This window comes from Oncorhynchus nerka, linkage group LG27 (genome assembly GCF_034236695.1).
Source record: "Oncorhynchus nerka isolate Pitt River linkage group LG27, Oner_Uvic_2.0, whole genome shotgun sequence".
In the NCBI taxonomy this organism is placed as follows: Eukaryota; Metazoa; Chordata; class Actinopteri; order Salmoniformes; family Salmonidae; genus Oncorhynchus; species Oncorhynchus nerka.
In genome coordinates, this window is record NC_088422.1 from 31,800,819 (window position 1) to 31,818,363 (window position 17,545).

Here is a 17,545-nt window from a genome sequence, read left to right on the forward strand (position 1 = left end):
TTCTAGGCACACTTAACCAGCATGGCTACCACAGTATTCTGTAGCGATATGTCATCCCATCTGGTTTGCGCTTAGTGGGACTATCATTTGTTTTTCAACAGGACAATGACCCAAAACACACCTCCTGGTTGTGTAAGGGCTATTTGACCAAGAAGGAGGGTGATGGTGCTGCATCAGATGACCTGGCCTCCCCAAACACCGGACCTCAAACCAATTGAGATGGTTTGGGATGAGTTGGAACACTGAGTTAATTAAGAAAAAGCAGTCAACAACTGCTAAGCTTATGTGGGAACTCCTTCAAGGCTGTTGGAAAAGCATTCCTCATGACGCTGGTTGAGAGAATGCCAAGAGTGTGCAAAGATGTCATTAAGGCAAAGGGTGGCTACTTTGAAGAATCTAAATCTAAAATATATTTAGATTTATTTAACACTTTTGGGTTACTAAACGTTTCCGTTTGTGTTATTTCATAGTTTTCTGCAATGTAGAAAATAGTTTAAAAAAATAAAAATCCTTGAATGAGTAGGTGTGTCCAAACTTTTGACTGGTACTGTATATTTTCCATAAACAAAAATATTGTATTGTCACACCCTGACCTTTTATTCTCTAATTTGGTTAGGTCGGGGTGTGACTAGGGTGGGTACTCTAGTTTTTCTATTTCTATGTTGGCCTGGTATGGTTCCCAATCAGAGGCAGCTGTATATCGTTGACTCTGATTGGGGATCATATTTAGGCAGCATTTTCCCACTGGGTTTGTGTGAGATCTTGTTTTTTGGTTTGTTGCCTGTGAGCACGCCATTAGCTTCACGTTTAGTTTGCTGTTTATATTTTTTGTGAGTTTCATTCTGAATAAACATGTGGAACTCTACGTATGCTGCGCCTTGGTCAGTTATTTCCCCATCGATCGTGACATGTATTTTCAGCATTTTGAAGCTGGTGTACAATACCGAAAGTAAACGACTCAAAAACAAAAGTTAATAACTGGAAGCATAGAAAAGCGCACATGGAAGCAATCTACTACTTCTTAGACTTGCTTTCAATGAGAATGACAGATTTATGACAGATTTATAACAAACCATTTCTTTGTGGTCAGTTTGCCCAAAAAGTTACATATTGCATCTTTAAATTTAGGGATAGGGGGCAGCATTTTCACTTTGGATGAATTGCGTGCCCATAGGGAACTGCCTCCTATTCTGTCCCAGATGCTAATATATGCATATTATTGTTGGATAGAAAACACTCTAACGTTTCTAAAACTGTTTGAATTATGTCTGTGAGTATAACAGAACTCATATGGCAGGCAAACTTCCAAACAGGAAGTGGAAATTCTGGGGCTGGTTGATTTTCAACTCATTGCCTATTCACATCCCAGTAAGATATGGATCTGTTTGCACGTCCTACACCTTCCACTAGATGTCAACAGTCAGTAGAACGTGGAATGAAGCCTCTAGTGTGTGGGGCCGGATGGGGGCTATTTGAGTCAGTGGTCTGGCAGAATGCCAGTTCCTGGTCAGGCACATTTCTCATGATATCACCATACGTTCCATTACTCTGTAGACAAAAACGAATGCTCAGGTTGGAATGTTATTGGATATATACACTGCTCAAAAAAATAAAGGGTACACTAAAATAACACATCCTAGATCTGAATGAATGAAATATTCTTATTAAATACTTTTTTCTTTACATAGTTGAATGTGCTGCAAACAAAATCACACAAAAATGATCAATGGAAATCAAATTTATCAACCCATGGAGGTCTGGATTTGGAGTCACACTCAAAATTAAAGTGGAAAACCACACTACAGGCTGATCCAATTTTGATGTAATGTCCTTAAAACAAGTCAAAATGAGGCTCAGTAGTGTGTGTGGCCTCCACATGCCTGTATGACCTCCCTACAACGCCTGGGCATGCTCCTGATGAGGTGGCGGATGGTCTCATGAGGGATCTCCTCCCAGACCTGGACTAAAGCATCCGCCAACTCCTGGACAGTCTGTGGTGCAACGTGGCGTTGGTGGATGGAGTGAGACATGATGTCCCAGATGTGCTCAATTGGATTCAGGTCTGGGGAACGGGCGGGCCAGTCCATTGCATCAATGCCTTCCTCTTGCAGGAACTGCTGACACACTCCAGCCACATGAGGTCTAGCATTGTCTTGCATTAGGAGGAACCCAGGGCCAACCGCACCAGCATATGGTCTCACAAGGGGTCTGAGGATCTCATCTCGGTACCTAATGGCAGTCATGCTACCTCTGGCAAGCACATGGAGGGCTGTGCGGCCCCCCAAAGAAATGCCACCCCACACCATGACTGACCCACCGCCAAAAGGGTCATGCTGGAGGATGTTGCAGGCAGCAGAACTTTCTCCACGGCGTCTCCAGACTCTGTCATGTCTGTCACGTGCTCAGTGTGAACCTGCTTTCATCTCTGAAGAGCACAGGGCGCCAATGGCGAATTTGCCAATCTTGGTGTTCTCTGGCAAATGCCAAACGTCCTGCACGGTGTTGGGCTGTAAGCACAACCCCCACCTGTGGACATCGGGCCCTCATACCACCCTCATGGAGTCTGTGTCTGACCGTTTGAGCAGACACATGCACATTTGTGGCCTGCTGGAGGTCATTTTGCAGGTTTCTGGCAGTGCATGTATTGTGTAACATGATGTCCTATGAGTGCCATCTGATGAAGATTATCAAAGGTTAGTGATTAATTGTATCTCCATTTCTGCTTTTGTGACTATTTTTGGCAGGGAAAATGGCTGTGTGTTTTTTTGGATTTGGTGGTGATCTAACAAAATATATGTTGTGTTTTCGGGGGACAGGTTAAACATAATACCTATTTAAATCAAACTCAAACTGTGATGCTCTATATTAGAATTGTCTTGAAATTATAATCTTACCATTTGATTGAGCAGGGCCATAGTATGATCCAAAATGAAGGGGGTCAGTAAGAGGGCCACTCCCATTAACCTCGGAGGCCTAGGATGGAAACCCAGTCAGTCCAATATTAGCATTAGTTGGAGAGCATTTGACTGAGTATTGTCGCAGTCAAATGGAAAATTAACAACTTAGTGTGTAGTGCAGGATACATTAGCATATATTGCATTATCCAACACAAAGACAGGACCACTATCAATATCCAGTACATTCCATTCCAGTGGCATAACATTGAACCTGTGATACTAGACAATTCCACAGGAAGAAGCAGCTGTCTGATGAATATGACATGTGGTCTCTAACCCTAACCCAACCAGTAACCTCAGACAAACGGCTGTTATCATTGCAGTGCTACAATAACCAGTTGTATCTCCTTGAGAGTGTTGCTTACCTTAATTTGCTCCACAGGTGGCAGTCTTGTGGAACGGAAGGGGCTGAGAGGGGGTGGGAAGCTCCGGGGAGATGACCACCACCTCCTGGGTCAGGTCTGGAGGGGACAGGTGATGTTGCTGACTGGAGGAGGGACCATCATCAGAGAAGACGATACAAGAGCCATTCAGATGGTCCCGGACTTCCACACGATGCTACAGGAGAGACAGTAGAACACTATATCTAAATACAGCCATGTCATGTTGTCAGTGGGTCATGTCATGTTGAGATGATCATTTCACCCTTCTGTCTCTCTGTTTATGTTTATGTTCATTTGTCTGTCTTTCTTTCTGTCTCTCTCTCTCTCTCGGTGAAAAGGCCTCGAATTTAACTAAAGCAGAGTAGCAGAAGGAAGTGCTGTTCCATCCACTTCATCATCTTCCTTGCAGAGGCTGGAGAAAAGGCCCATTCAGGACCTAAATCAGGGGGCTGAAATAGGAGAGGCACATTATAAACCCATTAACCATCCATTCAGCTGGGCTGCGTATTCTCCAACCAGGGGGCGTGGCCCAGGCCGAGGGGGTTGGAAAGGGGTTGCTGATGTTGACCACAGTGAAAGTGCACCACCGTTAGCGATGCTCCCAAAGCCCTCCCCTGCTCTCTTCCTTTCCATAGCGGGTCCGCCCCCTCTTGCTGCCCAAAACCACCCATCCAACTCCTGTGTGTTTGAATGCATAAGGGGGGCATTTGAGCTCTCTAGTGTGGACTCTGGGGGTCATGGGAAGTTCCTGTGCCTCTTACACAGGGTGAAACTGTATCTAGTTAAATCAGAGAGATGCCATTGTGGAGCCAGGACTGGGGCATTTTCATGGAAATTCTAGCCCGTCCATAAATAGATGTTATTTTCATTCTACGTGTTAGTGTTTTTCCTTGTTGTTTAGCATATTTAAAAGGCCTCCCTCTGTGTGCTCTTCATGCCAACTCTGCCAAGGCAGACTTCAAAGATAAGAGTTATTGGCTCTGACAGAGCAAATCTTTTTATTTTTAACTTCTCTAGCAAACCTTCAATGCTTTGAGTCTGCCTGAATCTGTTATTTCATATAATTCAGATCTACTAAGGATCTAGCTCTCTTCCTGTGTGTCTTACATTATAAATTATTTGTGAGTTAGGGAGCATGCCAAAATGCCTGTACCTGAGACTTCATGTCATCTGTTATGGTCCTGGATAGTCTCGGATGTCCAAATCTTTGTGCAGATGCCAAAGTATCCACCTGAGATATACAAAACACACATAAAAGGTTAGATCATGACCAATAATTGATGTCATGCTTACTCACACACCGAGAACAATCACATCACGGCAGCATATTCTCTTACACCCTCAAAGGAGACAAAGAGATTCATAGTCAATTCCCTCTTAATCCAGAGACAATTGCATTATGCCTCTGAGCTGGGTCACTTCGAAGTATTGAAGACCGATAAGGAACTGACCAAAAAGCTCAGGCGATGCAATAATGAAAGCAACTTAGAATGTCATTCAACCAGGGGAATCCAGGTGAAAGCTATGATCCCTAATTGATGTCACCTGTTAAGTCTACTTCAATCAGTGTAGATGAAGGGAAGGAGACAGGTTAAATAAGGATTTTCAAGTCTTGAAACAAATAAGACATGGATTATGTGAATGGGCAAGACAAAAGATTGAAGTGCTTTTGAACGGCGTATGGTAGTAGGTACCAGGTGTACCGGTATTGTAAGGACCGACGCCAGAGATGAGAAGCAGATACGGGGAGTCAACATTTAATAAGGAACAGACATGAAACAAGACAGGAACAGCGTCAGCACACGGGCAAAACAACGACAATCAATGCAGCAGCGGGGGAAAGAGATGGGGAACTGACAAATATAGGGGAGGTAATAAACAGGTGATTAAGTCCAGGTGAGTCCAATAATACGCTGATGATGCGCGTGATGGGGAAAGGCAGGTGTGCGTACTGATGGTGGCAGGAGTGCGTAATGCTGGGGAGCCTGGCACCCTCGAGCGCCAGGGGGGAGGAGTGGGAGCAGGCGTGACAGGTATGAGTGTGTCAAGAACTGCAACGCTGCTGGGTTTTTCACGCTCAACAGTTTCCCATGTGTATCAAGAATGGTCCCCCACCCAAAGGACATCCAGCCTACTTGACACAACTGGGAGAAACGTTGAAGTCAACATGGGCCAGCATCCCTGTGGAACGCTTTCAACACCTTGTAGAGTCCATGCCCTGATGAATTTAGGCTGTTCTGAGTGCAAAAGGGCGTGCAACTCGGTATTAGGAAGGTGTTCCTAATATTTTTAGCACAGTGTATTTCCAGCAACAAACAGCTTTTCCACTTTCACAACAGTTATTGGTTAATTTGTTATGCATGCTGAGAATCACTCCCAGAGATCTGAACCTTGATAGACTTCCCGGCAGAAGAGCACAGAAAGATGAGTGAACTCATTCCAGATGAAAATAGCATTACTGTCTAGAAAACATTGCATGGAAGATTTAACATTTAATCTCTAAGTCATTAGTCATCTGCCGAACAACCTTTTCTCCCATAAATCAAAACTGTCCTGAGCAGAGTTGACTGAGATTCCATAAACCCATTGTCCAGGCATTCTGAAAGTGGAAAGTTTGTGTTATGCTCCTTTCCCTGTTACCACAGCAGAGGCCATTCAAAACAATCACAATGAGTCACAAGTCTCCCTAAACTCTTCCATAACATAAAGCAAAGAGATATGTGAGAATGGACAGTGTAGAGAAAGTGAGCTATGTCAGACTGAAGTCAGGTCCTAATCACCGGCACCTTGGAAAATCCTATTAGGAGAGCTGTTTCTACATGAAGGAGATGGGGACTCTCGTTGGAGGCACCTCTCCTCTACAGTGGCTCAAAACATAACAGAGTTGGCATGGAAACTCAAGACCTGAAAACCTCTACAATTGATACTATGGGACTTGAGAATTGATTCATGATTCTAAAGGTGAACTTTCTCCAATTTGGGCCTTGGCCAGGTAAGGTTGAGAGCTGTCCAACAGTATTTGGGTTGATGGGTTTTCCATGTGGCCCATGTAACTGAACATTAGAGACTGTAATCATTATGGTCAGTGCTCAAAGACAGATATATGCACTCTGTGTGTAAACAGTGGTAAACCACAGGACCCAATGTAACAGAGAGAGCCAAGCAGTGTTCCTGGTTCCAGACAATGATGTCACTCTCTGACTCCTCACGTCCGGATAAACCAGATTACATAAGAGGGAAAATAAGGGGATCCTTATCTATGATGTTTATGTGAGGGACACTGTACCAGTATATCACATTTTCCAACAGTGTAAACTAGTTCGGCCTTCTGGTTGTTGTATCTGTGGTATTTCAACATAAATACTCACACTTCCAATGGCCTTTAGGGCAGGCAGCATTATAGATGTTTGACATCATGTTGGTTTCTCGAAACTCTGTGGTCATTATGACCCTCAGGGCTGGTTCTTTGTGATGCTCTGTGTTTTGACATTCACTCTGAGATCCCATCTCTCAGATGCATTGACATTTTAGACAAACAGCCATTCCACACAGGAGGACTGTTTAATCTAATACTCCAAAATGGCAAACAACTGAGCTCCTTTTTGTTCCAAACACTGCTGCCATTCAGGTCTTAACGTCAATCGCTGGAGTAATAGGGCTGTCTTTTGTTTCTTCTTTTCATGTATAAATATTATAAATTGTGTTATCGCAGGAGAGACATACTGTATCTAATCATGATCAATTAAGAGTGGGATCAACTGTAACGATCGTTGTCCTCCTCGGATGAGGAATAGGAATGATCAGACCAAAACGCAGCCTGATAAGTGTCCATGTTAATTTTAATAAATAAACTGAACACTGCAATAACCAAAAAACAACAAAGATAGAGCGTGAACGAAATGAAACAGTTCTGTAAGGTGAAGACACACAAAACAGAAAACAACTACCCACAAACACAGGTGGGAACAGGCTACCTAAGTATGGTTCTCAATCAGAGACAACGATAGACAGCTGCCTCTGATTGGGAACCATACCAGGCCAAACACAGAAATACAAACACATTCTTATTGGATTACAAGCGTGCAAACACCATGGATGGGATTCCTCCAACAGTAAACTATAGAATAATTAAATAAAAACAGACACAATTTTACTCATCTAAATGCAATATGCAGTATAATGAGTAATACATATCTGTGAGGAGAGGGAAATTGGAGGGAAATTGGACAAAAATGGGATTGTAAAAAACAAGACTCTCCTTCTCCAATCGCGCATCATCAGGCAAATTGTGTTTACAGGGTGGAATCCCAAAATAAATGTATAAAGTGATTAAAAACAAATGTAGCTAGTGCAAGAAATGTTATAGATAACAGAATAAGTAACATATCATTTTTAAATGTTTTCGGGGGGAAAAAGCTGATTTAAAGGGGCTGTGGCAAATTTCAAAACTCTTCGTTGAAGGACTCACATGCTGACCAGACCGGACACATTGCGTGCGCGAGCGTCGCAAAATAAATTTAGAAATCCATGTTATTCAATTATTGCACCCACACTGCTCGCGCGCGCCAACGAGTGTCTGCAACGCCATGGGCTAAAATATAAGTCATTCCTATTTCTGACACAGATCGCGCAGAATGTCCTACCTCTCCCATCTCCTCATTGGTTTATAGAAGCAGGTACCCACGTGCCATCTCCTTATTGGTTATACCCACGTGGGTGATTGAAAGACGAACTTTGTTGCCGGTTGTCGTGGTAATACAATGAAAGTTTAGATGCAATCACCATATAAGTTCAAAGATGAAAAAGCCTGGAAGGAGGAGAGATGACTAGAAATGATTCGGTTGACCGTTTTATGTGTGGATTAATTGTCGGAGTAGAGGACCTTGTGCATTTCAGGTAAAATAACAACTCAATGTTTATATCCCAGGACAAATTAGCTAGCAACAGCAAGCTAGCTAAATAGGACAAATTAACATTAGCTAGCAAGTGCAAGCTAACTAGCTAAATTGCCATACATGTTTAATGCTTTTCGACCTGTCCCCAAATTAATGTCATTGGTTCAGAGTTTGTTTTGATATTTTAACCTGCGTGTCGTGATCGCGTTTGGTGTAGGGGGACAAAATAAATGTATGCACGATAGCGCACGATGGTGCACGCATGCAGCCGGTTTGGGTTCCGTGTCAGGGAGGATACACTTAAGCTTCCACGCCAAAAGGAGGCTATCGAGGAGGGGAGAGGACGGAGGACAAACGTTTTCCCAAACGAGAAAATGTCTGTGAACTTGACTTCCGAGATATTTCTTGTACTCTGGATACCATGATTAAGTCGCATATAGTTTGGAGTGCTCTATTCACCTTGGACATTTGTCACAAATGCAATATATTTCCCCTACATCCGCACCGAGCTAAAGGCTAGCGCTGCCGCTTTCAAGGAGCGGGACACTAATCCGGACGCTTATAAGAAATCCCGCTATGCCCTCAGACAAACCATCAAACAGGCAACGCGTCAATACAGGACTAAGATTGAATCCTACTACACCGGCTCTGACGCTCATCGGATGTGGCAGGGCCTGAGAAATATTACGGACTATAAAGAGATACCCAGCTGCGAGCTGCCCAGTGACGTGAGCCTACCAGATGAACTAAATGCCTTTTATGCTCGCTTTGAGGCAATCAACACTGAAGCATGCATGAGAGCACCAGCTGTTCCGGAGCACCGTGTTATCACACTCTCTGCATGGCCAAGCACAACTCCAACACCATCATTATTAAGTTTGCTGACGAAACAACAGTGCTCCGTAGACCTGATCACCGACAATGATGAGACAGCTTATAGGGAGGAGGTCAGAGACCTGGCAGTGTGGTGCCAGGACATCAACCTCTCCCTCAATGTGAGCAAGACAAAGAAGCAAATCGTGGATTATAGGAAAAGGAGGGCCAAACAGGCCCCCATTAACATCGACGGGCTTAAGTGGAGCAGGTCGAGAGTTTCAAGTTCCTTGGTGTCCACATCACCAACGAACTATCATGGTCCAAACACACCAAGACAGATGTGAAGGTGGGCACGACAACGCCTATTCCCCCTCAGGAGACAAAAAAAATTGGCATGGGTCCCCAGATCCTCAAAAAGTTATACAGCTGCACCATCGACAGCACCCTGACCTGTTACATCACCACCTGGTATGGAAACTGCTCGGCCTCTGACCGTAAGGCGCTACAGAGGATAGTGCGTATGGCCCAGTACATCACTGGGGCCAAGCTTCCTGACATCCAGGACCTATACAGTGCCTTGCGAAAGTATTCGGCCCCCTTGAACTTTGCGACCTTTTGCCACATTTCAGGCTTCAAACATAAAGATATAAAACTGTATTTTTTTGTGAAGAATCAACAACAAGTGGGACACAATCATGAAGTGGACCGACATTTATTGGATATTTCAAACTTTTTTAACAAATCAAAAACTGAAAAATTGGGCGTGCAAAGTTATTCAGCCCCCTTAAGTTAATACTTTGTAGCGCCACCTTTTGCTGCGATTACAGCTGTAAGTCGCTTGGGGTATGTCTCTATCAGTTTTGCACATCGAGAGACTGACATTTTTTCCCATTCCTCCTTGCAAAACAGCTCGAGCTCAGTGAGGTTGGATGGAGAGCATTTGTGAACAGCAGTTTTCAGTTCTTTCCACAGATTCTCGATTGGATTCAGGTCTGGACTTTGACTTGGCCATTCTAACACCTGGATATGTTTATTTTTGAACCATTCCATTGTAGATTTTGCTTTATGTTTTGGATCAGTGTCTTGTTGGAAGACAAATCTCCGTCCCAGTCTCAGGTCTTTTGCAGACTCCATCATCATTCTTCCAGAATGGTCCTGTATTTGGCTCCATCCATCTTCCCATCAATTTTAACCATCTTCCCTGTCCCTGCTGAAGAAAAGCAGGCCCAAACCATGATGCTGCCACCACCATGTTTGACAGTGGGGATGGTGTGTTCAGGGTGATGAGCTGTGTTGCTTTTACGCCAAACATAACGTTTTGCATTGTTGCCAAAAAGTTCAATTTTGGTTTCATCTGACCAGAGCACCCTCTTCCACATGTTTGGTGTGTCTCCCAGGTGGCTTGTGGCAACCTTTAAATGACACTTTTTATGGATATCTTTAAGAAATGGCTTTCTTCTTGCCACTCTTCCATAAAGGCCAGATTTGTGCAATATACGACTGATTGTTGTCCTATGGACAGAGTCTCCCACCTCAGCTGTAGATCTCTGCAGTTCATCCAGAGTGATCATGGGCCTCTTGGCTGCATCTCTGATCAGTCTTCTCCTTGTATGAGCTGAAAGTTTATAGGGACGGCCAGGTCTTGGTAGATTTGCAGTGGTCTGATACTCCTTCCATTTCAATATTATCGCTTGCACAGTGCTCCTTGGGATGTTTAAAGCTTGGGAAATCTTTTTGTATCCAAATCTGGCTTTAAACTTCTTCACAACAGTATCTCGGACCTGCCTGGTGTGTTCCTTGTTCTTCATGATGCTCTCTGCGCTTTTAACAGACCTCTGAGACTATCACAGTGCAGGTGCATTTATACGGAGACTTGATTACACACAGGTGGATTGTATTTATCATCATTAGTCATTTAGGTCAACATTGGATCATTCAGAGATCCTCACTGAACTTCTGGAGAGAGTTTGCTGCACTGAAAGTAAAGGGGCTGAATAATTTTGCAAGCCCAATTTTTCAGTTTTTTATTTGTTAAAAAAGTTTGAAATATTCAATAAATGTCGTTCCACTTCATGATTGTGTCCCACTTGTTGTTGATTCTTCACAGTTTTATATCTTTATGTTTGAAGCCTGAAATGTGGCAAAAGGTCGCAAAGTTCAAGGGGGCCGAATACTTTCGCAAGGCACTGTATACTAGGCAGTGTCAGAAGAAGGCCCAAAAAATTGTCAAAGATTCCCCCATGTCATAGACTGTTTTCTCTGCTATTGCATGGCAAGCGGTACCGGAGCGCCAAGTCTAGGACCAAAATGCTCCTTAACAGCTTCTACCCCCAAACCATAAGACTGCTAAAAAGTAATCAAATGGCCACCCGGACTATTTACATTGACACTGCTGCTACTCGCTGCTTATTATCTATGCATTGTCAATTTACAAATGACCTTGATTAACCTGTACCCCCACACATTTAACCCACTGTTCCTAGGCCGTCATTGAAAATAAGAATTTGTTCTTAACTGACTTGCCTAGTTAAATAAAGGTAAAAAAAATATTTAAAAAAATTGACTCGGTACTGATACCCCTGTATATAGCCTCGTTATTGTTATGTAGTTTTCTTGTGTTACTTTTTGATATATATTTTTTAACTTAAGTTTATTTAGTAAATATTGCTTATTTAGTAAGTAACTCTATTTCTTGAACTGCATTCACGGTAAGGTCTACACTTATTGTATTCGGCACATATGACAAAAAAACATTTGATTTGATATAGTTCCGGTGAAGGGAAATCTTAACGCTACAGCATACAATTACCTTCTAGACGATTCTGTGCTTCCAACTTTGTGGCAAAAGTTTTGGGGAAGGCCCTTTCCTGTTTTAGCATGACAATGCCCCCATGCACAAAGCGAGGTCCATTCAGAAATGGTTTGTCGAGATCGGTGTGGAAGAATTTGACTGGCCTGCAACAGAGCCCTGACTTCAAGCCCATCGAACACCTTTGGGATGAATTAGAACACTGACTGTGAGCCAGGCCTAATCACCCAACATCAGTGCCCGACCATTTCTCTACACTCGCAATAACATCTGCTAACCATATGTATTTGACCAATAAAATATCATTTGATTTGACCTCACTAATGCTCTTGTGGCTGAATGGAAGCAAGTCCCCGCAGCAATGTTCCAACATCTAGTGGAAAGCCTTCACAGAAAAGTGGAGGCTGTTATAGCAGCAAAGGGAAGAACAATTCCATATTAATGCCCCTGATTGTGGAATGAGATGATCGACGAGCAAGTGGCCACATACTTTTGGTCATGTAGTGTAGTTGTTCACAAACTCAGCTGTTAGATACAGAAATCAGCAGAGACATGTCGACTAATTAGATTGTGTTGAGACAACATGCTACTTTGTAGAGAGAGAGAGGAAGACAGAGTTGGTGTTAGTTACAGGGACATTGGATAATTATGTAGTGAGTCAGAATAGTGTTAGTCAGCATGGGGTCACTGAACTTCACCACACCCTGCTGCTGACTCCCAGGAAATCTATGGGACTTTTCCCTCAAGGCCCAGAATAGCAACCGCGTAACTGAATAGAAAAGAGATGTTCAAATACAGTCCATAGGTCACATCAATAGATGTGTGTAGTCGACGAAGATCAAGGAACCGACCCAATAACGTAAGGTTGCTGTTCATAACCCCGGTTCTATGACAATATGAGTGAGATCACTCACTCTGGGTTAAGCCTTCAATGGATGTGGTCAATAAGGAACTCCTATCATACAATGTGTGTCGTAGACAGACCTCACACATATAAATCATAGAACTAGGATTACGTTAAGTAAACCATTTCAAATAATCATTTGGTCACTCAGTATGGGATATGGCAAACTGAAGTAGCATTGGTATACTCTCCAAAACCAGCTAATCAACCCTCAGAGGCCCCAAAACTAAGCAACGTACATGCCAAAGAGGGTGCAGTGACGTCCAGTCTGTAGAACCTCATGAAGGTATGGACGGTGCCCCAACATGCTAAATTGCAGATGTCTTGCACAGAGATGCCTTTGAACAGTGCCCACGACGCACCCATACCTGAATGAGCCCTTAGGGATGATACACCCTTGCTTTTATAAGCATTTATAATAGCATCCGCTATTAAGTCAAATTGTATTGGAATTAAGAAATATATAAATATTAGGACGAGCAATGTCGGAGTGGCATTGACTAAAATACAGTAGAATACTATATGTACATATGAAATGAGAAAAACAGCATGCAAACATTATTAAAGTGACCAGTGATTCCATTTCTATGTACATAGGCCAACAGCCTCTAAGGCGCAGGGTTGAGTAACCGGGTTGTAATTAACAATCTGATGGCCTTGAGATAGAAGCAGTTTTTCAGTCTCTCGGTCCCAGCTTTGATGCACCTGTACTGACCTCACCTTCTGGATGATAGCAGAGTGAGCAGGCTGTGGCTCGGGTGGTTGATGTCCTTGATGATCTTTTTGGCCTTCCTGTGACATTGGGTACTGTAGGTGTGCTGAAGGGCAGGCAATGTTAAGACCGCACCACCCTCTGAAGAGCCCTGTGTTTGCGGGCAGTGCAGTTGCCGTACCAGGCGGTGATAGTAGTGGAGGTGTTGTTTCCTACCTTCACCACCTGGGGGCGGCCTGTCAGGAAGTCCAGGACCCAGTTGCACAGGGTGGGGTTCAGACCCTGGGCCCAGAGCGTAATGATGAGCTTGGAGGGTACTATGGTGTTGAAGGCTGAGCTATAGTCAATGAACAGCATTTGCACATAGGTATTCCTCTTGTCCAGATGGATGGGGCAGTGCGATGGCGATTGCATCATCTGTGGATCTATTGGGGTGGTATGCAAATTGAAGTAGGTCTAGGGTGTCAGGTAAGATGGAGGTGATATGATCCTTAACTAGTCTCTCAAAGCACTTCATGATGACAGAAGTGAGTGCTACGGGGTGATAGTCATTTACTTCAGTTACCTTTGCTTTCTTGGGTACAGGAACAATGGTGGACATCTTGAAGCAAGTGGGGACAGCAGACTAGGATAAGGAGAGATTGAATTTGTCTGTAAACACTCCAGCCAGATGGTCTGCGCATGCTCAGGGGACACGGCCGTCTGGGCCGGCCACCTTGCGAGAGTTAACATGCTTAAATGTCTTACTTTGGAACTATCACGGAGAAGGAGAGCCCACAGTCCTTGGGAGCAGGGGTGTCGGTGGCACTGTGTTATCCTCAAAGTGGGCGAAGAAGGTGTTTAGCTTGTCCGGAGCAAGATGTCAGTGAATTGTGACTGAGCCGTTGAATTGAGACTTCGTCTCTGTCCTGACAGTCTGCCTGTTCGATTGCCTTACGGAGGGAATCACTACACTGTTGGTATTCAATCATATTCCCATGCCGTGGTTAATTGCGGTGGTCCATGCTTTCAGTTTTGTTCGAATGCTGCCATCTATCCAAGGTTTTTGGTTTGGGTAGGTTTTAATAGTCACAGGGGGAACAACATCCCCCGCACAATTCCTGATGAACTCAGTCACTGTGTCCAATGTGATGAACGCTGGTGAGAAATGGGCCTCACTGCGTGGGAGAGTGCCCAAGAGTTAAAGAGCTAGTCGCTTTTGTCAGGGCTCTCGTCGTAAAGCCTTTACTGGACAACAGTGGGAGGGGCTATAGGAGGACGAGCTCATTGTAATGGTTAGAATGTAGTAACTGGAACGATATCAAACACATCAAACATATGGAAACCACATGTTTGACTCCGTTCCTTTATTCCATTCCAGCCATTACAAAGAGCTCATCCCACGAGCCTCCACTGCTGGACGCAAACAGCGGAGCCGCTCTTCCTCCAGAGAGGAAAATGGCGCAGGGTGAAATACTGATAGCTCCAAAGTAAGGCAATGATAAGCTCTACTAACGTTAGGCACAAAAGAAGGGTTAGGTTTCTAGTTAACTTTGGATATCCCCGTGGGAAAACCCAGGCAAGAGGGGTGAACTAACAGTGTGTGCAGCTCTACCGCTCACTTTGCGGATTTAATTACTAAAAGTAAGACAGTTTTGAATGAGAGAAGTCTCATATGTGCACTTTCCAGTGGCTCAAACAACGACTGAGACATAGCCTCAAGTACAACAGATAGGTCCCAAGTTGGGACGAGCTGTTTGGACGTAAGTAACGTGCACCCTTCATAAAACGACAGATAAGGGGATGATTTCCCTCTGTGTCGTTGTTGAAGTCTACAGTATATGGCAGGCAGAGATGGAGGCCAGATAGTCTTTAACAGTGGAGTACGCCTTCTCCCTGTCCAGAAGCCCCTCCCGTAAGCAAAGTACCTCTGAAACAGAAGACTGAAAGGGAATGGCCCGTTCCTGCTCTTAAACACACGCAACTTGATATCATACAGTGAGCGCGTAGAAGGGGCCCAAGTGCTTTGAATCATTTCAACAAACCTAAGCAGTAGGCCTGTTGCATTAAGATTCATCCTCTCATGGGACAGGCCCGAGTACCAGGGTGTCTAGATGAGGATGGAAAATCTCCCTGTGTAAAATAATCTCTGCTTAACCACAGCCGTCCTGGCCATCGGGGGGCTACCGGGATAAGAGACAACCTCTGTTCCCTAACTCTGGCTAGAGTGGGAAGGTAAAGACTGAGAGGGGGAAACATGTAAAGCTGTCCCCTTGGCCATGGGTACGCTAGCGCATCCACCCCCAGTGGCACATTGTCATTTTCCATTGAAAATAACAACTGGCAGTGCGCGTTTCTACGCGATGCGAAGAGAACTAGGGACAGCCGTCCTTACAGTATTTCTCCCATATTTGGGCCACTACAAAGGGCTGAAGCTTCCAATATACAGAAGCACTGTAAGCAACTCAAGGTAGTTTATGTGAGTAACACGGAGTTGTGGAGGCCACAATCCATTCACTGCTCTGCCCTGTGACAGATGCGTCTGTCGTCACACCCTTTCCTTGCAGACACTACCCCTAGGGGAGTGCCTTTGACTAAGATCAAGGGATCCCTCCAGTGGCGAAACTCATGGTAGGGATGCTTTTATCTTGTGATGGAGGTGACGAGGATAACACAGACGTACGAACAGGACCCATTGCGGTATTGCTCCACTCCAGCGGGACTATTGATATGGTGGAGGCCATCAAACCCAATAAACGGAGACACGTTTTTGAGCGTGACCGTATGCCCAAGTCTGAACATGGAGATGCACTGGCAAAACGCAGTGACTCGCCTTTCCAATAGGGTGGCCTAGAACAAATTATAATTTATTCTTCCTGCAAGATATTCTATGATCTGTGTGGGCACCAAACAGCTCTTATCTGATCGTGAAATCTAGCTCTGTGAGGAGGGTTGTAAGGATAGCTGTATTTCTCACTGCTTGCTGCTGTGTCTGGGTACAGAGCAGGTAACCGTCTATGTAGGCAGAGATTCTGAGCCCCCTGGACCTCAGAGGGGTCAGTGCCACATCCACACATTTGCTGAAAGTCAGTGGGGCTAGTGAAAGGTTGATACTCATAGGGCTGGACCTGAAAGGCGAACCTGAGAAATCTCATGTGTGCTGGCAAAATGTTGATTTGAAAATAGGCATCCTGCAGATCAACTGTAGTGAACCCTTCGCTTTGACGAATGGAGCAAGACAGCACGTTGTGCATAAGCATACAGAACGTGAGCTTTTTAAAATAGCTGCTGAGGACCCGTAGGTCCTTTTGTTAACCAAAATGTAATGAGTGTAGAAGCCTAGTTGGCTTTCATCTGCTGGTATTGCTCTGATAGCCCTTTAGGTGAAAAGAGAGGAGATTTCCTGCTCTAGTATTTGAGCCGAGTTGCGCTCGCTACCGACAACACCATTCTGATAAAAACAGGTGGTCTTTTGTCAAACTTAACCCTTGGTAACCATGGGCAAGACTGCATATTTGCACCAGTTCTCCACACTTGTGGCAAAATGGCTACGGACCGTAGCGCCCCTCTGGTGGCATTATAGGGATTCACCTTTTGGTTATACTCATGTTCTGTGCCCTTGGCAAGAATCTTGTGTGCAACAGTGGTATTTGTTTATTGAAAAGGCAGTGTTTGTGCACAGAACGGGTACAGTGCTTTGTGGCAACTGCTCCCCAGTGCTTAATTTGTAAATTGGGAGGTGCCGGAACAAAAAGTGAGTACGAGAGGGGGGTGACCTGAGGAGCTCTGAGGTACCGGAATGCACGAAGAAAATTAAACCTTTAAAATAAAGCATTGCATGCATATAATCACATTTGCATAGTGGCATAGAGCAGTGGAGTAGAGGCACTTATGGAAGTTGCACACACATTTTTAGTAGCCTGGGGTCTGGGAAACGTGGCCTTTTATAAACGCATTTCATGCAATTGTACAGAATTTTACATGACTGGAGACTTTGGGAGGATCTAATTTTGGAGCTAAGATAGGCGATTAGCATGAGGTTGTAAGTAACAAGAAAACTTCCCAGGACATAGACATATCTGATATTGGC

General features: G+C 44.3%; 1 protein-coding gene across 1 annotated transcript in view; it reads right to left on the reverse strand.

Annotated features, from left to right (window-relative positions):
* Positions 1-17,545, reverse strand: part of LOC115111600 (vinexin-like) — a 47,402-nt gene that overhangs the window by 25,498 nt on the left and 4,359 nt on the right. The window contains 4 exon segments of the mRNA XM_029637812.2: positions 2,895-2,973; positions 3,323-3,377; positions 3,379-3,515; positions 4,494-4,571. Of these exon segments, the coding sequence (XP_029493672.2) occupies positions 2,895-2,973; positions 3,323-3,377; positions 3,379-3,515; positions 4,494-4,571 (349 nt within the window).